This window comes from Aulonocara stuartgranti (genome assembly GCF_965226115.1).
Source record: "Aulonocara stuartgranti genome assembly, chromosome: 5".
In the NCBI taxonomy this organism is placed as follows: Eukaryota; Metazoa; Chordata; class Actinopteri; order Cichliformes; family Cichlidae; genus Aulonocara; species Aulonocara stuartgranti.
In genome coordinates this window covers 12,310,432-12,334,619 of record NC_138943.1, presented here as the reverse complement: position 1 = coordinate 12,334,619, position 24,188 = coordinate 12,310,432, and the positions used below count along the sequence as shown (strand labels likewise).

The 24,188-nt window shown below is 38.0% G+C and overlaps 1 protein-coding gene across 8 annotated transcripts in view; it reads right to left on the bottom strand.

Moving 5' to 3' along the window:
- ptprt (protein tyrosine phosphatase receptor type T) overlaps positions 1-24,188 on the bottom strand; it is a 310,486-nt gene that overhangs the window by 68,021 nt on the left and 218,277 nt on the right. For 4 of the 8 annotated variants that reach the window (XM_082534409.1, XM_082534413.1, XM_082534412.1 and 1 more), the window contains 2 exons: positions 5,724-5,878; positions 48-128 (listed from right to left, as the gene is read on the bottom strand). In XM_082534409.1, coding sequence (XP_082390535.1) covers positions 48-128; positions 5,724-5,878 — 236 coding nt within the window. Of the gene's footprint in view, positions 1-47; positions 129-5,723; positions 5,879-19,066; positions 19,097-24,188 lie in introns of all 8 variants that reach the window. The other 4 variants (XM_082534416.1, XM_082534410.1, XM_082534415.1 and 1 more) reach the window with 2 other exon arrangements.

Below are 24,188 nucleotides of genomic sequence, written 5' to 3'. Positions count from 1 at the left end.
TCAATGTAAAATTAAAAGACAGATAGTGTGTGAGGATGTGTGTGTACCTGAGTAGTAGGAATTCAGCAGGGATTTGCTCTGCAGCATCTTGCTTCCTTGCACTGAGAAGGAGCAGGGAGAAGGAGAAGCTGGGAAGGAGACAGAAAGGTGAAAAGAAGGTGAAAAAAAGGATTCAAAACAATAAAAACGGAGGAAGGTGAAAAAGGAGGATGCGAGAGAGAAAGAAGGAGGTTAGGGTGGACAAGGAGAAGTAAATGTAGACAGGAAAGAGAAAAAATATATATAAAATGAAAAGTTGTACAGTGAAAGTTTTAAATGAAACAAGCATAAGAGTAAGAAAGTGAAACATGCAACATGAGAAAGAGAAGAGGTACAGGAATCAGGAGGTTGAAAAATAAGAGGGTCAGGTTTGATAAGAAAAGAAAAGGAAAAACAAAATATCATAGGACATGAAATCTAAAAAAAACACCTACATAAAGACAGATCAGTATGCTATATTCAGCAGTTCAGGGGGCAACTCAATAAAACTAATGGCACCATTATATTGAATTTTGAGGATAACAGGGCTTATATTCCAACAATTGTGCACTAAAATCTGGTGTAAAAACGAAACCGAAAAAGACCAATGGATAGGAAGATCACAATTTGTTTTAGAAAACACAATATAAGCATTCTGTAGGATTTATAATACCATACCAATGATATGTCAGTTTTGATTAAAACAACATTTTTAAAGAGGTCATTGATGAGAAGTCAGGCAAATTGTAAACACAGTACTTGCATGTGCTAATTTGACCCTTCCTGCCTTAGGTGCCACCCTTTTTGTAGAGCTGACTCTAATCAGCAATTAAGAGAGTACTTAAGGTGAGAGATAACGGTAAGGTCTAGAGCAGGGGTGGGAAGCTCCAGGCCTCAAGGGCCAGTGTCCTGCAGATTTTAGATATCAACCTGGTCAACACACCTGAATCAACCAATTAGTTCATTACCAGGTCTCTGAAGAACTTCAACAGATGCTGAGGACATCATTTAGCCATATAAATCAGCTGTGTTGGATCAAGGACACATCTAAAACCTGCGGGACACCGGCCCTTGAGGCCTCGAGTTTCCCCACCCCTGGTCTAGATCCTTGTTGGTTTTACAGATTGTGAGCTGTATCTGCGGTGGCTGTGTATTCCTGCTTTGTTGAAAGCAGTGTGTTTTGGTCATTTAGCTTTTGGCTTTTCTTTTCAGTTTAGTGAACAACTCCTGGGGGTTTTTTTCTTCTTTTTTTTTAAAGGTGACAGCCACTTCTCTGTCTCTTTTAGTTTAATTAGTAATAGAAATTAATAAAAGCCTTTAATTTAACAATTTTGCCTCCCTGTCTCATTTTTTTTTCAACCTGGACACGTTTTGTTACTTTCACACATCCCTTGGAAAGTAACAATATTATTCATGTAATTTGTCACTTATTAGTTGACAATTACATATGTCTCTTAGAAATACACAGAAATATGAACGGTGAGCTCTGGACACACAGTTTAACTCCAAATGAGAGTGACAGATCTGTCTCAGTATACCCTTAAATCCAGTGCATAACAGCCCAGTGCCAAACATTTTATGCCTTTATGTGAGATGCCAGCAGCACTGACAAAACTTCAGTATTTAATGCCCTTGAAATGATAAATTAGCTGAAAGTAGGACTCCAGAACAAAACAACAACCATGAGCATTTGTTGAAGTGACTTAAGCTTGCATCTATCGTCACTTTTATGGTTATCGGAGATACAGATGGAACAAAAGCATTACAGTGTACTTTTTTAGTTTACTGAGTTTTAGTTTACTGAAGTTCTGTAACATTCTGTCTCATCAAGGTGGTTAGTCTAAATTGCTATTGCCAGTTCAAACTGGCCACCATGGCAATAAGGTCAATGTACCAAAGCTGAAAGTAATTTAGGAGATATGTCATTGGTAATAAATGTGACTGACGGACTTGGTTTATTAAACAGTGACTAAAAGCTATAAGTCCCTGCACATACACTTTACCTCTCACATATACACATAGCTCTAGGGGTCTATAAATAAATGATATCTGGGATACAGAGGCCCACATATAAACAAATACAATAAGACAAAACCTAAGGGGAGTGCTGGGAAACTGACAGTTTCATATTATATGCTACCTAGCCTGTTCAATAATCCACATTATATGACAGAGCTAACCTACACATATTTATCTCTTAAGACCTGTATGCATATGGATGCACATGTTTACGCCCACTTGAAGGTAACTGTTCTTGGCTCATTTACATGTTTACATGTTAGCATAGAAATCACTTATGTGTTTGTTTTTTACTATCTGTGAATTTTGATGGTCTAAAGTGAAAAGGTTCCTTTTATGTTCACTGAGCAGATCATAAGATAATGTGCATTTGTTTTCCATCTTTTCCTCTCTCATGCCTTTTTTTTTTTTTTAATCTCTACTTTGTTGCAGTTTCTCTGATTTTGATTTGGTTTTCCACATACATTCCATTTGTATTGTTTACTTAAGCATATAGTAGTTATATATTATATTTGTAATTAGTGCTAGTGTCAGATTCCATCCATCTTCCAGGGGGCCGGAGTGAGTAGAGCGAGAGGCAGGGTCTGGGCTCACACAAAGAGACAGACAAACATTCACACTCACATACACACCTAGAGGATATTTAGAATCACCTGAGCCCACTAATGGCATGTCTTTGGACTATGGAAGAAACCTGGGATAGCAAACCTACAGAGACACAAGAAGAACTCCACAAAGTTTTTTTTTAAACACAACAACAACAACAACAACAACAAAAACCTCTGCTGTCATTTTGCGGTTTCAAATGGGTAAGGTGGTTTCAGGAATCGTCTCTTACTTTAGGAATATTGCTGATAACCAGATTACTATGTAATAATGAAAGTCCTTGTGAAACACCAAGAACAGATTCTATAACCAATGTATGATATTCTCTCTTCCCAAATAAAAAGGAATACACACACACACACACACCACCAAACATCCATTCACCCGTCCCGCCTAATTGTTATTCAAACTATGATACTCTGTTTGTGTAACGTTTTCTGATACAATGGCCCAATTTCTCTACTGCTGATTATTTAATTTTCGTCTTCTCTCTCCATTGTCCTCTTTCCTCTGCCTATTCCCTAGTCTCTTCCCTCTGCTCTCCTCTCCTAATACCCCCACACAACATATTTTCTCCTCTTCTATGATAAAATCCCTCACGTCTCATGTGTACCGGCACTGTATGCTAATGTGCCGGAGAAAGAAGCTCAACTTTAATACAGTGAGGAGTGTACCTGCATACAAAAAGAAATCTGCTTTGGCAGCAATGTCCTGTGAAGTAAGCTGGTGACTGGGTGAAAACACAATAACACAAAAAGGTTATTTGCCCTGTGAGGGTCCATTTCCGCAAATATTATTGGGTCCCCTATCTTGTGTCAGCATTTTTCTCTGTCTCATTAAGACTGAGCTTGAATTGGTGACTATGGTGTGTGTGTGTGTGTGTGTGTGTGTGTGTGTGTGTGTTTCCAATTTCTTTATTTCTTTTTCAAATATTCACAAGACACTGTAAGCACACAACAAAAAAGAGAATGAGTCATATTTTTATACGTGTAACCTTGACAAAGTTTTGTACCATTTTTCCAAAGCTCACAATGGGCAAAGTCAAGTCTCTTTTACATATCCAAATCTTCATTTCACATTTACTGAAAAATTGCATAAAGAAATTCAGTTTCAATGCTGAACGTTTGTTTGGCTACAGGGAAGGTCTAGTAAGTTCTCAAGAAGCACAGGATGTCAAGCGTTTGTCTTATACATTCAAAAAACATAAACATATTTATAGACCTGGGGTAGTTGTTTCTAATTGAAGAAAGGGAATTACAGTTTGGTCCATAAGTTTTTGTTTAATAACAAATTTCTTTGTATTTATTGACTCTGTGCAATGACTGCCAGATAGACATTACCAAATGCTATTTCTGCCTTTGAGATTCTCCGATTGGTCTTTAGTGCATCCACCATCAGATGCTGCTTTTTTATGGGTCTTTTTTGCCTTCAGTTTCCAGGCCACTCAGTATCCCATTTCTCTTCCTTGAGAAAATCTTTGGTTGTATTTGCATTATGGTTTAGGTCATTATCTGTTTACACTGAGGTGCTCTCCGATCGCTTTTTCAGCATTTGGCTGAATCTGAGCAGAGTATAGCCATGTACGTAGACTTTAGAATTCATCGTGCTACTTTCATCACCAGTTAGATTATCAATGAATACTAATAACACGGTTCCAGTGACACCCATACATACCACAGCATGCCTCCACCCACCAGATATTGTGCTATGCATTGGGTTGGTATGATTCTACTCTGTTATTGGGTTTTTCACTCTAATGATGGGCTTCTTCATTTGCATCAACATCTCTTTGGACATTATACTGAAACAGCTACTAAATGCAAGTTAAAAAGTTGGAATCAACTGTAAAAGTTTTTTTTTTAATATATTTTTCTCTTTCTCTTATATATTATATATCTTAACTTGTTATAAAGTAATCAGGGAACAAGCCTCACCTGGCCATAAAAACATTTAAGTCAATTGTCAAATTACTTTTGAGACTTTGAAAAAGTGAGACTGTGTACGAATGGCTGCAATTCTTAAACAATTAATCCAAGGCATGTGTTTAATCCCTTGAATTAAAGCTGCCCTTCAATGACATCTGATGAATTGTTTTAAGGTGTCAGTGAACTGGCAAAATTACAAAAAAAAAAATCATTGTCATTGTCCAAAGACTTGTGGACTTATGGCTGATAAAACATTAAATGTCAAGTTGAAGGTTAGCTCCTTTTTCTATATGTTGCAAATGCAAAAACTAATTGCAACTAATTGCTAATTTTACAGTATATATAGGTCCTACGCTCCAGATAAAAGTGGTCTGCTTTAAGTATTTTCAGTACAAAAACATTATTTTACGTCAAAACTGCAGCACGGACAGTTAGAAAAAGAGTGCAGGCAATTACGTCCAGCATTAGCTTGGTACTTAGTCCCTCTTCACCATCCCTGGCTTTCAGTGGTCAAGCACTCCCAAAAGGCCAGCATGACATTTTCAAGTGAAAATGCCCTCCTGAGAGGTCTTGTCTAATTACATCAGAATCACACACAGTTTTACAAAAAGCTGGGACTACTCCCCAACAAATCAAGGCCTAGTTGAAATGTGTGGAATATGCTGTGAAAGAGGATATGCACACTTATATTGTACTTGTATAAAGCACCACATAAAGGGAAAAAATAGAGAGCTCAGCTGAAAATTGTTAAAACAGCACTAAGTACGATGGAGGCTAGTGAAGCAGCACAACACACTATGGGTGAAAGACGGCCATATGGAGAGTTTTATTATAAAAATGAAATGTCCACTATTTGAATAAATGAATGTGACAAAATGATTAATGGTACAGAGTCCTAGCATATGCATATTTTAGGGAGTGACAAGGGGAAAAGAAACTTGAAAGTTAACTTTCAGAGAAACAGCAAATTAATTAAATCTGTGGGGTTTTTGTTATTTTTTCTTAACACTTTCCAGAAAGAATACAATGTGGAAAGGACAATGTAGTATTATATTTTCTTGTAAAAAAAACAAAACAAAAACATTATGGTGCCATTTACAGCTGATATCTTCTGGATGCACCTTAGGGCTAGAACTGCAGAGCATTTTGACTTACTGAACCCATTGAGGTCCTGGTTGGAGGTGGAAAAGGGGTCATCTTTGTGTAAGGTGCTGACTTTAGTGGTGCTCTTATCAGCTGTGGTGACTGGACCCATCTCCCTCTGCTGAGTGGAGCTGCTAGCAGTTTCCTTCTGCTTTTTTGCCAACTTTCTATAGAGGTTCAAAAACATAAAAACAAGGATACACAAAGATGAATTATTCACATACAGAAATGCATGCAATTCCTTACATCCACATGCAGCGCGTAAACACAAAGGCACATATACAAAGAAATATTCTTTACGGAACAACAATACTCTTTGGAAGATGAGTTATGGTGAGAACACTAAGAAAAGAGAACATTTTCTTTATTATATGCAGTGACTTGAAACAAAAGAGAATAAATGGCAATATAAGAATGAACAGTGAGTTCTGTGCGCAATAGTGTAGGCAGAGACACATTTCACAGCAAATATTATATGAAACATATATTTTACTTTTTACTTTATGTCAAAATGACAAGGAATATGATTTTGATGATGTATAATGAGTAGTTAAACCCAATCAGGAAGTAAACATGTGCATTTGCATCATCTTTTTAAAAGGTGTGTTTTACCAACAATAAAAAAAAGTTTCTCCATATCATCATTCTAAGGGGCTGTTTCCTGTTGAAAAATGAGCAAACTGCATAAAAAAGTATTTTTTAAAAATGGCCTATGTATGTATAGAAAAGCCTTAGAAATTACAGGGTAAGCTGTTATTTTGTCCCCTCTTATATTACTACAGCAAGGGGGAAAATACAGGTGATATGATTCAATATGGAGAGGCTGACATTCAGTACTTCCAGAACATGTGGGGCTTCTAAACTGACTATATATAATGGTAAGGGTAGTTATGCAGTGACTGCTGATGAGATGCCCCTTGAGTGTGAATGTATCCTTTGATATTTTTTCCACTTATCTGCCACAACGCCCATCTGTTGGCCATTTTGCATAGACTATTTTGAGTTTTGCCTGAACCTTCAGCTGAGAGACCAGATGGTAGAAGAGACAGAAAACCATTACAATCTGACATTGTCCAATAGATTCACCAGAACTAACGGAAATATCAAGACAAAGCATATTTTTACTATCATATTCTATACAAGGAGGAGGGCGCGATAATATAGTGGTTAGTACTGTAACCTCAAAGCAAGAAGGTTTCTGGTTTGAACCCAAGCTTGGACCTTGTTGTGTGGAGTTTGTTGTGTGGGTTTCCTCCTGTTATGCTGGCTTACTGCCACAGTCCAAAAACTGCTTAAATTCACAGAATAAAGCACTATATAAAATTTAATACAAAATTAAATACAGAATTAAATACAAAATTTTCTTGATGACTTATAAATCGCAGAACGGTCAGGCTCCAGAATATCTGTCTGACTTACTGCAGTCTTATATGCACCCTAGAACTCTAAGATCAAGTGACCTCTTGCTCTTGGCCACTTCTAAGTCGAGGCTGGTTCACAGAGGTGACCGGGCATTTGTGGTTGTGGCACTGAAAATGTGGAATTATTTACCTCTCCAGATTAGCAAGGCCCCAACTGTCAGTCTTTTCAAATCCCATCTTAAAACACATTTTCACTCATTAGCTTTCAACATCGCATGAGAGTTACCTATCTATCCACTTGGTCACCTGTTACCAGATATTTGTTATTGATGTTATTTGTTACTGTGTAATTGTTTTTATCACCTTTTTACAGTACTTTGGCCAACATTTTGTTGTTATTAAATTTGCTATATAAATAAAGTAAAAGTAAAGTATATAACTGTACGGTTAAATGCGGCTTATTGCCTAAATGTTTTGACTAGTCAGTAAGACAAGAAAAGTGATATGAATGCCAGTCCATTACGTTTATCTTCTAAACCTGTTTTCAAAAAATGACCGACAAACACAGAAGTGATAATTAACGTGCTACTTTTAAATATCAATGTGACATATTGTCCTCTAGATACAGAACAATTCGACAGTGTGACTTAAATAAGCTTTGCAGTTTGACTCATCTCGATATGAGGAAACTCTGGGCTTGGACATCACCTTGACTAGACAGATGTGTCCAAATCCTGACCACTCGCCAGACTTTGTGTGTCATTAGGGGCCCACAAGGCTTGTCAAATTTTAAAGCGTGAAAAAGGCTAAAAACATGTAGTCTCATTTTGCCTGGATTTAAAAGACAAGAGCTTCACTATCGGAATAATTGGATACCAAAAGCTACAGAACATTAAATTATAAAATCAGAAAATATGTATTTCGCAGTATATGTTACATTTTGCAAGCATTTGCCTTTAAATGCCCATGAACAATCGGTTCACATGAAGTAAAACAATAATACCGTTTTTTAAAACAAAAAACAAACAAGTGCATTTTGTTGATGTTAAATGCTCATTGTGCATTTCAATTAATGCACTGTATATTACTGGAAGTACTTATAATTAAATTGAATAACTAAATGGTACATGGGTCAATCTGTATAAACTGAGAACAGTCTATTCATGGGAGAGTAGCCAGGTCTTTATTACCTGCTTGATTTGGATGATAATAGAACTTGGATGCCAATAGGCTCAGCAGAATAGCAGCCCTTTAATGTAGAAGTATACCTTTTTATATTCTTTTGATATAAAAAATAACCTTGTGGATGCGCTTTAAACCACCATTTAATGGAATTTACTTTGAAATCATAGGCCCAAGTGATCTACTAAGGGAAACCTGTAAATTGTCTACACTCATAAAAGAACCATTTAATCTTGCAAAAACACTTACAGAGTGTGATATTTATTAAACTACTCACGTCAAATACTTACTGAAGAAGCTGCTACATGAGGTGTTCACCTGCAGTCAGGAGTCATATCCAAGGACACTTTGCCATGAAGAGGGACCAGGGATCATACACCCCACCCTGTAATTACTGGACGACCAAGTCTACCACCTGAACCACAGACTTACCACACTGTTTGATTTTAGATCCTAAAAAGGATACTTTTTTTTTTAGCATATTCTTTTTTCCAATAGTGTCTTAAAAAGACAGCAGAAATGACTCCATGCCATGTCATTGCTTCCACCATGGCTGTCAGATGATATTGTATGCTTCAGATCATGAGCCATTACTTTCCCTCTTCATACATTTCCCCTCATATATTTCTCAGTGTTTTCTAATTGGCACCTTAGTTTGCAAATGATCAACAAACCCTATCATTAATATGTATTTCAAAATAGAGTAAATATAAATACATTTTGCAGATTTGGCCTATAAAATTCGTCATACTTCTTTCTCTGAGTTTTTGAGGAGAAAAACCTCCTCCAGAATCCACCAACACAACTTTCTGCTTACTTTAAGTATCTGACATCTAGTCACGAATGGTATACAGTGGGCTGTGTACAAGAAATGGTTATAATAGTTCGATGTGTATGTGTGTTGTTGTTTCTATGAGTAAACACTTGATCTCCTTGATATCTGTGTATGCACTGCAGGTGCTGGACATTCAGTGTTTTTGGCTGTGTCTAAGTGTTACATGAGTCTGTTGTATTGGACTGTTGGTGTACACTGGGCAGTGAGTGGGTGTGTTCCTAAGTGACTTATCACGAATCCGCCTAATACGCCTGCTTACACGTGTCTCTGGAAAACCTGCAGTGTCTTGCACAGTCACTCTAAAAGGCAAATAGAGAAAACACAATGTCACTCATACCTATATTGAATAATCGTGATTGTTTCACTACTATATGTTGTTAGTGAAACATGAAATTAAAACTGTACTCCACAAAAAAGTCAATAAACATCCAAAGGTCACACTGAATCTGTTTCTTGGCTAAACAGCATCTAGAAAACATGAATTTAAAAAGAAAATGTTGTGTGTGTGTGTGTGTGTGTGTGTGTGTGTGTGTGTGTGTGTGTGTGTGTTTAAAAGCCTGGGATCAGATGATGAGCTGTAGTTGCCCTTAAGCACTTAAGCCAGGGAGAGAAAAGACAGATAAGTAAAAATCAAAGACAGATGATAAGACAGAGACAGAGTAGATGTGAAAAGTGAACATGAGAAAGGAGGAAGACAAATGAAACAGCTCATCAATAAAGAGGCAATAAATAAAAAACAACAACATAAAAACAAAGAGAGAGTGAGATGAACAATGTTAGAAAGAACATTTTCAGGAAAACTACAAGAGACAAGAAGGAATGACCTTACAAAGTTTCTCCCATAATCATTTCCTTCCATCAACCCCAGGTTCAACCTTGCTATGCTCCACACCAATTTATAGGCGACAGAACCTCAAAACCTCCTGTGTGATTGGAGCTTAGAGTGGCCTATTCCTGACTATCTGACTGCACTTTGACAGAAAAGTGGGCAGAGATGAAGAGGAAGAGGAAGAGGAGAGCAAAGAAAGGAAAGTCAAATAAAAAAAACTGAAGAGAAGGAGAAAAAATTAAGAAACGGGAAGTTGAGGAGAAAAATGAAAGGAAAATAATTTTTCCTTTCATTAGGAAATAGAGGTGGCAGATGAAGAAAGTGACAGAAGTAGAAACAATGCAGCAAAAGCAGGCATAGAGTGGAAGGAGAAGTAAAAGCAAAAGACAAAAACCTGCAACTTGTAGTGTGTGAAAGGCTTCCCCACTCTCCTCCCCACTCTTTCACCAAACCTCGACCTAGCACACATTCATATCAATAATGGACTCATTTAAATGACAAATTCCTTGCATATTCTAAGTGGCACTGAGCACGACTTAATCCTTCTTTAATGAATGCCACGGCGGCAGTTCATTAAGTACTAAGGTTACCCTGCCGGGTGCAACCACGGCAAAAATCATGGACTTCTTTGTGGCCAGAGCGACATTAATTGTAGGCTGTTTGGTAGGTTGATAATGAGAGATTTTTGGCAGAAATGTCTTTTTTTGTGTATGAGTGTGAGAAAAGATACATTATAATAGAGAGACATGAGATGAGATGAAATGAGGTGAATCAATGCATCAGTAGATATGGTCAGGAAAAAATTTAATTCTTTCTTATTTGATGTATTAACCTGAGCACTTGATGGGTCCATTTCCAAAATGCTGTATATGTAAAATTCATTACCAAATAATATAATAAAATACAAAAGTTGCTATCCAGGGAGTTAAAGTTTATCTGAAGCTCAGGAGGTAGAGCAGGTCATGTACTGATAGGAAGGTGTGTGGTTTGATCCCTGGCTCCCCCACTGTGCATGCCAAATATCCTTGGGCAAGATACTAGCCCCAAGTTGCTCTTCAATGCATCCATCGGAGTATGAATGCGTGTAAAATGCTTGTGTAAATGGGTGAATGTGGCAATTTGTATAAAGCACTCTGAGTGCTCCAGGACAGTAGTAATGCTCTAAGATCTAAGAATCAGTCCATTTACCAGTATATTGTTTTCAAGATAAGTAGGATCATTAATTTGACATCAAAATGGTAATGCAGTACAGCTGTTTCCTTCCTTCCTTCACCTTCTAGACATCCATGTCTATATTTCAGTAGCAGAGTTACTGTTTTGACTCCATGGAGGAGATTGCTGACTTATAGAAAGATAATGGCCAAAAAATTTTAAAATCACCTTGTCCATTCTTATTCAAGTTTTTGTGGAAATGATTGATTCTTCAATTTTCAGAAAGCAAACTCTGAACTGAATTTATTTCATGGCAGCAAGTATGGCTTGTTGATACAAACTCATGCCAAGAGAATTGCATTCATTTTAGTTGAAGCTTGGCAAGTGATCACGGCAACTTCAAGGCGTCCAGTCAAACATGGGAGAGGCCATTTGTTTCTTTTGTTGAGTGAGAACTTCTGTATTATGGCTAGAATGGCGTCAGCCATTTGGTTGGCAACTAGATAGCTCAAATATCCTCGAGCCATCCCCAGCCAGTGCTGAAGTCAGACAGGCAGTCAGTCACTTCAGGATGACAGCAGTAGCTCCAGAGGAGGCTGCAGGCGAAGCCCAAACAAACTTTCATCTGCGTATCACAGGATTTAGAGACAGACCCAACAAGGGAGGGAGAGATTGAGGGATATAAAGAGAGGTGAAGAGAGAGATAGAGGTTGAAAAGACAGAGTGAACCAAAACACACAAACACACACTACAGGATTGCAGGAGTCTTGTGCAAATTTAAATCCCCTTCTCATCTAACAGTAAACCTCCTTGGGCTATAACTGTGCATCTATGTATATATGGGTGAGACTGGCTGTGCATTACAACCAATTTTTAAAAGTGGGAAAAAATGTATGTGTATTTTCAGCTTCTTAATTATTAATTTCACATTTTCTACATATTTAGTTGTCATATGTTATGTTTATTTGTATGTTTCCATTAGGGCTGGGGTATATGGCCTCAAATCCATATCGTGGTATAATTTGAAGCATGTGTCGTAACGATATATATCACGTTATATTCTTTTCTTCTGTATACCGTATTTTACACACTATAAGGCCTTTAATTTTCTCAAAAATCGACAGTGCACCTTATAATCCGGTGCGCCTTATGTATGAATTCTGGTTGTTCTTACTGACCTGACCCTGACTACATGGGGCTCAAAATCTGTCAAAAAATGGTTTAGTACAACTTTGGTAAGGTACGAAGCTGCACCACTTGATGGCTTGTCGGAGCATTACGGCTATCGTAGTCAGGAGCCTCGTGAAGTAATCTAGGTCCAAAACTCTGTCTGCTTCAGGTCCCAAAGTCAAACAAACACTGCAGCATCACTGAGAGTTAAAAACTGTCTAAATTCTTTCATCTTTAATAAATTCATCAGCGTTGCTACTAGAGATGGACCGATCCGATATTACGTATCGGTATCGGTCCGATACTGACCTAAATTACTGGATCGGATATCGGAGAAAAATAAAAAATGTAATCCGATCCATTAAATATCACGAAAGCACCTCACAAAACTTGCAACACGCCGTAACTCACCTCAGAACGTTAGCACATCGGAGCAGTATGCATCACGTGATAGAGCAGCTGTGGCATGCCGGACCGGTGGTCTGGATAGCATTTGGAGCTTCGCTAGCAACCTGGCATTTCATCTCCGACAAAGTTATCCCCGAGAGAAGTAAAGCAAGTGTGTAAGTCCATCTCTGAATGTTTGTAAAGCATTCCCACGTTAAGCTTAACAAGCGACTGCCTCTCGCTCTCCGGCTGCTACTTCAATCGTGAAACTGCTTAAATGATCAGCTGATCGGCTTTTCTGTTGCGAGTCCGTGTCTCTTGTTTGTTTTTGGTCCACTTTGCACCAGAAAGAGGAAACCAGCGGCTGAACAACAGCAGCACGTTTAAGCTTGATAAGCTGTTGTTAGAATTTATTTAATATTACTTTCTACTCGAGGATCTTTTTCTACGTAGCTGACGCTGGTAACTGTGCAGGGGCGGATCTAGCAAAGTTTAGCCAGGGGGGCCGATAGGGCATGAACAGGGAAAAGGGGGCACAAAGACATACTTTTCTTTCTTATTCTCATTTAAAATGTCGAGCTTTTAATAAATAATTATCTGACACCCAAAGTTTTAATTTGATGTAAAATGAATAGAAGTCAATTACTGTATATAGTGACTATTAAGTCTAATATATATACCCTAGTAAGCTATAGTACTTTTTCCTTTGGGAAGGTACCATCTGTGCAGTCTGCAATTTTGTTGAAGAAAGATGTTGAATCTATTTAATATTTCTTGAAAAATAATTGATTTCTGTGCATTTTTTTTCACACTGCATCAAATTAAGGTTGATTACGTCGATTAAGCATCATGAGGTGGCGCGTGAGGGGTGGTTCCCTATTTTTTATTTATTTCTTTTTGTTGTTGCTGGGAGTTGGAACCCTATTAGTTAGGTTGCTTAATATTTACGCTAAGTACTCTTTAAAATACCAGAATAGGGAGGATGGTGTAGGTCTAAGTTTATTAGATTGATCAGTATTGCTGAACTATGAAATATTTTTTTTGTATACAGGTATAACAGAATAGCTTTAGTGTAGTTGTTGTTTTAAACTTGAGTATGAACTTGCAGACTTGCAAAATGCAGCAAGATATTTTAAAAAACAGTTTTGTTGATTAAAACACACTATATCGGATTCATATCGGTATCGGCAGATATCCAAATTTATGATATCGGTATCGGTATCGGACATAAAAAAGTGGTATCGTGCCATCTCTAGTTGCTACTAGGGATGCACCGATACCGATACCGGTATCGGGTATCGGCCTCGATACCACATTTTCTAAAGCACTCGTACTCGTTAAAAGTCCCCCGATACCAAGGACCGATACCACGGTCTGAGACCTGTCTATGTTTGAGCGGCATGTAAGAGGTTAATCACAGGCGCCGAGTGCCCGCCCCCAGGCCCCGGCTGCAGCTCAGAGCGGGGAGAAAGCGAAGCGAGACATATCAGCTGTGTGGAACTATTTTAAAGTGAACGATTACGCGAAAACAAAGGCGGACTGCAAATTGTCCTCAGCGAAATTGTCCAGAGGAGGCTCTAAAGGTAGCGCATTTAACACAAGCAATTTAATCAAGCACCTAAAATCCCAACACAACAACAAGTACAAAGAGTTTACCCACGCTTATTAGCACAGAGGAGCATAGCTGATGCTATAGCAGTGGGACGGAAAATAGTTGGGCATTTTAAACATTCCGCCTTAGCCTACTCCCGCCTCGAGGACATTCAGGGACAGCTCAACCAGCCAATAAAGAGACTGCAGCAGGATGTACAGACGCGCTGGAACAGCACGTATTACATGCTCCAGTCCCTCATTGAGCAAAAGCGAGTGCACGAACTCACTGACTATCTCACCGCTCACCAATGGGCTCTTATGGAGACAACTGTTGCCATCCTCACCCCCTTTGAGGAACTAACTAAAAAAAGTGAGCAGCTACAACGCACTAGCCTCTGATGTCATCCCAGCTGTGACTGTGCTAGTGAGACTTCTAAACAGAGAAACAGACGAACAAATTTAAAATTAAATTTTGTTTTTTTATAATTATTTATTCTGTAATGTGTTGCATACAACATGCTTTTCATTTTAAATAAATGTTCTTAATTCCAAACTAGTCCCTTGTTTGTTTGTTTTTTGTTAAATTATAGGACTAAAGCTGTTACCTGCAAATTTAAATCATCTTTTTATTAAGTACTTGGTATCGGTATCGGCGAGTACTGAAATGCAAGTACTCGTACTCGTACTCGTTTCCAAAAAAGTGGTATCGGTGCATCCCTAGTTGCTACTTTACCAGTTAAGTTTAACACCCAGGCATCCATGAAAACAGAATTTATTGAATCTAATGGAGTTGGAAGTTAGCAGGAAGTTAGCTCGCTAGTTTCCACCTGAACATGAGAGAGATTTCTGAAAAAATTTAAACATACAGCTCTGCTGTCACTTCCAACATAAAGGAAGACAGAAAACTAAACAGCAGTGACTTTTTTAGGGTTACTGAAGTTGGGCTAGTTGATATATAATGATGTGCTACGTGATGTTAGCATAACATAAACAGTGAAGCTGGAGGATGAACGCTAACTTTTTTCCACTCGATCAAACTCTACGGGAGGGTTCCTGATGGTTAGGGACAAATGCAACCGCATGGCAGGATGCTGTGAACGGACCAAACTTCAGTCAGGAGAACAACTGAGATAATCCATCCACAATACGAGGTTAGTCATTAATATACTGCAACAACATGGGAACAGAGCAGCTGCGACAGAATTCAACATTAACGAATCAATGTTACGGAAGTGGATGAAGCACAGTTTCTGGCTTTCCTCATATTCCAAAACATGCTTTGTCTCTTTGCTATTACTGTCGTCTGGCATAATTTGCAGATGATATTGCTTGCAGCTGCTGCGATGCTTTTGACCAAAACAGGCGCAGCTTGATGACACCATCAACACGAGCTATCGCAGTAGAGCGGTATAGTCAAAATGTCTACCGTTGGCCAAATTCATATCGTTTCTACCATATACCGTTTATACCGCCCACCCCTAGTTTCCATCATATCTTTTCTGCTTATAATTGTATTTCAATTATGGAGTTTTGGTCTTTAGAGATACTGATAGTTATAGTCATAATAAAAATGACAAGAACTATATTAGGTTGGTTTGAGAGAGACTTTTATCAAATTCAAATATTTCATATAAATCAAGATCTTCATGCATTTGTGTCTATGTGTAATAATCCAAACTGTCATCTAAGGACATTCCTTGAGTTCAAGCTTACTCTGTCAGTCTGTGTGTGAGCTGTACATTTGTCCAAGGCTGTTATTGTGGTGTGTTGGTGTATGATTTTGACTATTGTTACAAGGATTATTCTTAAGATGTCTGCTTGTGTCTCCACTGACATATTTATATGAGATTCAGCATGGCAGGTCATGCTCATTTTTTCTATGCCGAGACAAATTAAACACTGTCACGAGTGTGCAAAAGCAGGAAAACCACAGTGATGGCTGCTGTCTTTCTAATTGTGCCAGTTTCATATTATAAAAAAGCAATTTCCAGTGGGTCAACAAGCCTCAGGGGGGCTGTTTTAAAAAGAAGTGTTGGTATATGATGACTTTTCTACTCAGTAAGGAGCCTGCTGGAGATCTGGAGGAAATTTTCAAATGCTTTGAAGACAGCTGCAGAAGTGAAGAGTTTTAAAAATTCTCAGCAAGGATTTGTGCAGGAGCTCGGGGCAACACCGTGCATGTGACTGTGCAGGTATACTGGTGTGTGTGTGTGCACGCCTGTACGTGTTTCTGCGTGTATGAACAGACAGCTATAATAGTGCCTCATTAGAACTAGTTAATAAGGAAATAGCCACTTGGTAGAGAAGATAATAGTGAATTACATTGACCTTTTAGGATGAAAACACTTTAAGAGACGGACCGTGAAAACAATGCAGATGAAGTTTGGCTGAAATTTACCCTCACTGCCAAACTCACGCTCTAGTTAGTTCAGCCACCCAAAAATATCAAAAGACTTCTTCTCATTGTTGATTATACAGGGGAGTGCAGAATTATTAGGCAAGTTGTATTTCTGAGGAATAATGTTATTATTGAACAACAACCATGTTCTCAATGAACCCAAAAAACTCATTAATATCAAAGCTGAATGTTTTTGGAAGTAGTTTTTAGTTTGTTTTTAGTTTCAGCTATTTTAGGGGGATATCTGTGTGTGCAGGTGACTATTACTGTGCATAATTATTAGGCAACTTAACAAAAAACAAATATATACCCATTTCAATTTTTTTTTTTTTACCAGTGAAACCAATATAACATCTCCACATTCACAAATATACATTTCTGACATTCAAAAACAAAACAAAAACAAATCAGCGACCAATATAGCCACCTTTCTTTGCAAGGACACTCAAAAGCCTGCCATCCATGGATTCTGTCAGTGTTTTGATCTGTTCACCATCAACATTGCGTGCAGCAGCAACCACAGCCTCCCAGACACTGTTCAGAGAGGTGTACTGTTTTCCCTCCTTGTAAATCTCACATTTGATGATGGATCACAGGTTCTCAAGGGGGTTCAAATCAGGTGAACAAGGAGGCCATGTCATTAGTTTTTCTTCTTTTATACCCTTTCTTGCCAGCCACGCTGTGGAGTACTTGGACGCGTGTGATGGAGCATTGTCCTGCATGAAAATCATGTTTTTCTTGAAGGATGCGGACTTCTTCCTGTACCACTGCTTGAAGAAGGTGTCTTCCAGAAACTGGCAGTAGGACTGGGAGTTGAGCTTGACTCCATCCTCAACCCGAAAAGGCCCCACAAGCTCATCTTTGATGATACCAGTCCAAACCAGTACTCCACCTTGCTGGCGTCTGAGTCGGACTGGAGCTCTCTGCCCTTTACCAATCCAGCCACGGGCCCATCCATCTGGCCCATCAAGACTCACTCTCATTTCATCAGTCCATAAAACCTTAGAAAAATCAGTCTTGAGATATTTCTTGGCCCAGTCTTGACGTTTCAGCTTGTGTGTCTTGTTCAGTGGTGGTCGTCTTTCAGCCTTTCTTACCTTGGCCATGTCTCTGAGTATTGCACACCTTGTGCTTTTGGGCACTCCAGTGATGTTGCAGCTCTGAAATATGGCCAAACTGGTGGCAAGTGGCATCTTGGCAGCTGCACGCTTGACTTTTCTCAGTTCATGGGCAGTTATTTTGCGCCTTGGTTTTTCCACACGCTTCTTGCGACCCTGTTGACTATTTTGAATGAAACGCTTGATTGTTCGATGATCACGCTTCAGAAGCTTTGCAATTTTGAGACTGCTGCATCCCTCTGCAAGATATCTCATTATTTTTTACTTTTCTGAGCCTGTCAAGTCCTTCTTTTGACCCATTTTGCCAAAGGAAAGGACGTTGCCTAATAATTATGCACACTTGATATAGGGTGTTGATGTCATTAGACCACACCCCTTCTCATTACAGAGATGCACATCACCTAATATGCTTAATTGGTAGTAGGCTTTCGAGCCTATAAAGCTTGGGGTAAGACAACATGCATGAAGAGGATGATGTGGACAAAATACTCATTTGCCTAATAATTCTGCACTCCCTGTATAAGGAGTACATATTTTGTATAGTGTTACTATTACATTAATTACACTATTACATTTGGTTAGTCAGTATAGCAGGTGAATATAACTTGTGAATGTAAAGCAGAATGGTCAGAAGTATTAGACTTAAGACTAATATTTAATAGCAAAGCTATTTGAGGGCAGTTACTATGCAAAATGTACATACGCAGTAAATTGAGGTTAATATGTATATATCTCCTTTAAGTGAACTTAATATTGATATTACACACTTTCCCCAATTCTTTTCTAATATGTCACATGCAGTTTATGTCACATGTAGTAAAGATTAAATGAATGAATACATTTTACCAAACATTTGTTTTTCCTAGCAGCTAAAGAGGGTCAGTATTTCTAATATGGCAGCATAACACTGCAAACAATGTTGTATCTCTCCTGTGTTGAGCAATTTTATTGGCAAGCTACCAAGTGCCTGCTTTTATCTTGCTCTAGACTTATGTTCAAGCCAAATAACATTATTGTGACTGCACGCTGCAGTGTTTGTGTACCAACCATCAAATAAGAATTTGTCTTTGGCAGGTAATAAAGTAGACATTTTATCATGCAGTGCAAATGACAAGCTGGCTCTTAAAAATAAATAAATAAGAAAGATTGATTCTACTATAACCATTTTTCTGAAAGCTGTGATGGCATAGAGGATTTAATTGTTTTGATAATTAAATACTTTAACAGTATACATGAAAAAGGACAAAAATGTAACAACTCAAAAGGTAGCGATAAAAAAAAGAGTATTGGACTGAGAAAGGAATTTTTCTGATGTGAAATCTCTACTTACAGGTAATAAGAGTAGGAATAAGCATGTCTTCTGAAGCATGGTGAGGTGAGGCCGATGATGACAACAGAGCAAAACCCAGAAGAAGGACAAACACATTGGATTAGTTCATGAGTTAAATGAAAATGTAATTCTGACTGTATTTATTTTAAATTGATAAACTACCTGTTTTTCTTTCAACTGTTTTCCCCAACCTACCTGTACAACCTGCCTGTCTGAATCCTAAATTTGCTTTTCTATGTGTCCTCATCTGAAAACATTTGTTGTCATTTAACTTTGTTTTTACAGATGCTGAATGGGTTATTTTTTGTAGGGGTGCAACGATACACAAAATTCACGGTTCGGTTCGGTTCGATACTTTGGTGTCACGGTTCGATATTTTTTCGATACAAAAAAATGTTCATGCCTTTTTAATTTGTCATTTATTAAAATTATAAATATATATTTTAACTCAAAAGTACAGTTTTTAAATTTAACCCTAACCCTTGTGCGTGTTTTTTATTTTGACAGCGAATGCGCACCTGCGGACCACTTATGTGCAGCCCTGGTTATTTAGCTCATCATATCGCAGCCACAGAAATTCTTTTGTCCATGAAACCATAAAGCTGCACTTTCTTTTTGCCTTATAGTCTGATTTGTCATAACTTCTCCGTTTTGTGGTAAGCTTTTCTTTGGCTGTCACTTCTTCACCCTGACCTGTCTTATTTGGCTCAGCAGAACTGAAATGCTTTTACACGCTCACTCACATAAGCTCAGCGATTCTCTGCGCGATCAACCTCTCACATGTGTAAGCTGCGGGAGATTTCACTTGTCATGTTTGCATAGTAAGCTAACGATTGATAAGACGATGTCAGAGGAATTGGTGCACAAATTATCATCACTCACAGATCAGTGCTGTCGCTCTCTATACACAGTTCGCACGATTGCAAAGTGAAAGCAAAAAAACAAGCGCAAATTCAAACGCGACTTCAATATGTCACATATTGACAGTGGCTCACCGATGCCAATGACATAATTACCCAGCTACATTTCTGAAAGAATGCAAAAGCATTGACATATATTTTTCCTACAATAGCCCGACGGGCAGGGAAGAGAAAGATTTTGGTAGCCCGACTGAAAAAAATCGCTAGCTCCAGGACGTCGGGCTAGCGATATTGCAAGCCCTGTATCTGATTGAGGAATCACTCATCTTTGGAAAAGAGAGTTTATTACAGAGAAATGGCTCTTTCCAAAATAAAAGCTATACTATCCGCTTCTTCTGGGCTATATTCTCAGCAGCATAAGGAGAATCATGTGCTAACAGCTGTCTAAATGACTCGGCTAAAGTTAGTAGCATGCTTGCTTTTTTTTGCCTGCTTCCACTTGTCTTTGCACTAGGATGATGTCAGCGTAAATGTGCAGTCATATTCGTTGTGTTCCCACTAGTGCTTTCAGGTTAATCTCGTTGAAATGACCTTAACGCCACAACACGGCAAATCTCCGTGAACGAGCTACCGCCGATCGCTCCGTGCATGGGGCTAGACGGCCAACACGTTAACGAGCTAACTGCGCTAACACACTAGTTCACACCAATGTAATTGAGCATTGCATGGCACATCCAACATACTGTTTTACTTTAGTCCATGACTCGCTTACCTTCAGGGTCATACGTCACATGAAAACCAAAATAATTCCAAACGCCAGATCTGAATGAGGTTCAATTTGCCTGTTGCAAGTAGAGCTTAACTTCTGTCTCGCTAGCTTGCCCTGCGCTCTTCCTTCTGACTATGCTGTCTGTGTTGAGCGCTCAGTGGATCTGCGCTCGACAGTGCAGCCTAGGCGGAGTAGTCGAACACAGATTCACTGAGCGCTCAACACAGACAGCATCGTCAGAAGGAAAATTGATAAAATAAATTACAAATGTTGTATTGTTCGATACATATGCGTACCGAACCGAAAGCACTGTATCGAACGGTTCAATATCGATACGAATATCGTTGCACCCCTAATTTTTTGCTATGAAGTATATATTAGTACATCTAGTTGCTGATGAATTTAATTAATTTTTCTCTACTGCATGTTGGATTAATATATTTTGCCTTCGCAAAATCTCAAGAAAAAGTTCATGCTGAGGCATAACAGAACATCCAAGGAATATTCTAGAGTGATGTCCAAAGATATATTTGGTTAAAAAAAAGCTTCATTGTAAGTCAGCTGTGAACCGGCCAGCAGTCAATCAAATAAATTGGATAAGAAGATCTATGACTTGTGAAATGATTACTTCACTCACCCAAAAAATTATACTTTTTTCATAAGAGCTTTACCAGGTCATTAACTTTAGAAGATAAAAACACATTTATTAATCCATCATTCAGTCTTGTACCCTGATGTTAAAACTTTAACTTTCACCCACACTATCAAATTATTAACTGAATGACTTTTTCTTCATAAAATTTGAAAATTAGATGAAAGAAATAAAACAAAACAGTTTCAATATACAAATCATTCTATTAATAGGATTTGAAATAGTCGCATTGGACTTTCGACAACTCCAGTTAAGGAACTACTGAGCAATATTAGAATCTGACCAAGGTGTATGATTTGTGGGTAGTTGAAAGAAGAAGCATGGTACTTCAGAAAGAAGTACATTCATTTTGTGTTGTAGTACACATTCTACAGTAAACAAAAACAGATGCATGTCCAGTACTTAATTAGATGTATTTTTAAATGTTAAAGCATTAATGACCTACAACTTTTATTCAATGTAGCATATGCTAATGTGCTAGCAATGGGCTCTGGTCTCCATTAATTTAACAGGGACTCAGGGGTATTTCATGGTCTATGCTGTCATTATGTTATATATAACTGAATGGCTTGCCCTGAAATATATTTTTTAACCTGTAGGTTTTTCAATACGGCATGAATACTTAATTTTGGTTTACAGGTGACGAGAAAAGTAAATATAAATACACCACTGATGCCTCCATCACCATTTGGCAGGTAAGTAAATGAGATAGATCGAATGAGAAGTGACAAAACAAACCCAAAGGGAGAGGATGGAAGCTGGAAGAGTAACACACAGAAGCAAGGAGGTAAAGGTTGAATGAGTGTGGTTTGTAGCAATAATATCTGTACAAGGCCATAATTTTACTCTGGATTGTGTTTAAAATCGTTAATCACAGAAAACGTACTAATTATGTCTGAAATTTAATGAATTGCAAGACTAGTGAAAGTAATAATAAAAATCAAATTAATATTATAAGGACCAACATGTTAAAGCTAAGCCAAGAAAATCTTTAACCTTTTACATTTTTCCTTCTCCTTTATCCTGTTTTTGATAATAAAGCCACAGGTTTATTCCACTGCACTGTACTTGACTAATATGACATGTGTATCAGTGTGTGTGTGTGTGCGTGTGTACGTGTGTGTGCTTGTTCTGCTACTTCCTCAATGGTTTGTTGGTAACTTTGCCCCCCAGCATACATCCTTCATCTATGAGTGGCCAGAGATTGGGATTTCATAATATGTCTGGACACACAACACACACAAACATACACACTCATACTTCATCAGACTGAGTTGTTATAGCACGGGAAAGTCAAGCACAGTTCAGAAGGATCAATACTTCCATTCCACTTCACAGAGGAGCACACCTTACACAACTACTGCAGACTGCTTCAATCAGTCAATCTATCTGATATGCCATCTTAATTACTTACATAATATGAATTTTGTAAATGCTGACAAAATACCTACTATAGCTTTTCATGTGACAGAGAAGTTACTGGCCGTTAGTAGGGCTGATATACATGTGAAAAGCGAAATGTTATTAACTGTATTAACTTTTTACAGGCTTGATGTTTTTAGTAAATGACTTCTATACTTTATACTCCTTCACTTTTTTCATCCAGCCCCCTTTTTTTGTTCTCATTCTGTCTGTTTTATTGTTCTATTCTTCTCCTTCTGCTTCTGTTTTTCCATCTTCTGATAATAATGTGAATGATAAACTAAATAAATAAATAAGACAAAAAAAGACTAACAAGAGAAGCATAGAGACTCTATAGTACTTCCTACCCCTCCCCCCGAAAAAAATATATTTCTAACACTAATAACACATTTATAAAATGGCATGGTTGGATAAAATGGGTTAGCTAGCCAGATATAATAACAGTTACCAGCCTGGAAGGGCTACTTTGCTATATTTAAGGGCAGTAAAAAAGTATAGTAGATATAGCGAAGGCAGCAGAGATGGAATGAAAAATCATTTGTAACAGAAGAGTTATTTTTGAGTTCTGGGTGCACACAGCAACACTATTGTAAGGCAACGAGGTGAGGCAAAATAATGTTTTACTCAATGCTTACACATATTTTTTACATGAAGATAGAATAAATCTGCCAGAGCCTTTGAAAAGAAATGTAGTTTGTTTTAAACCAGCGCTTCATAGCTTTGTTGTGGAAACATTAGTGCAACTGAGACAAATGTTGATGAAACTGGTATTACATCAAACCACAAATCAATATCTACACCTAATTCTAATGTCATTCCCCAAACAAAGAACTGTCCTTAAGCAGAGCTTTGCAAAAATGTGGAAAAAGGTCCAAATGTCCTCACTGAAATGGCCATAAACAAATACTGGTCCTCATTAAGATAGCTGAACAAGTGACTATGTGCACATAGTCACACCCATAACCCTCTTTAAGAGCTCTGCTGACATTGTCCTTATGATATTAATAAAATGCAGAGCACTGGGAGCCCAGCTGTAAAAGTCATAGTCGTTAAAACTGGTCATAAATATTAATATAGTGTAGAAAAAACACTCAACCAAGTTATTCAGGGTACCGTGTTTGAGACTGATTAAATGGGGCAGAGAGAGAATGAGAAGAGACTAGCTTGGATGAGAAATGGGGAAAAATCTGAACTTTTTGTTAACAAGTTACACCTAAGGTCTCCGTGTGTAGCAGTAAAAGCATGTTAGTTAAACCTTTTAATATGCGACTATGAAAGTAAATTCCGTGTTTGAAGGACAGAAAGTTAAGAAACACAGGGTATCAATGAAAGTGAAATCTCTTCAGAGTGCTCACGTCTACAGCCAAGTTAATTTGAGGTTTGACAGAACACTGCTTACTTGACATGTACGGAAGGAGG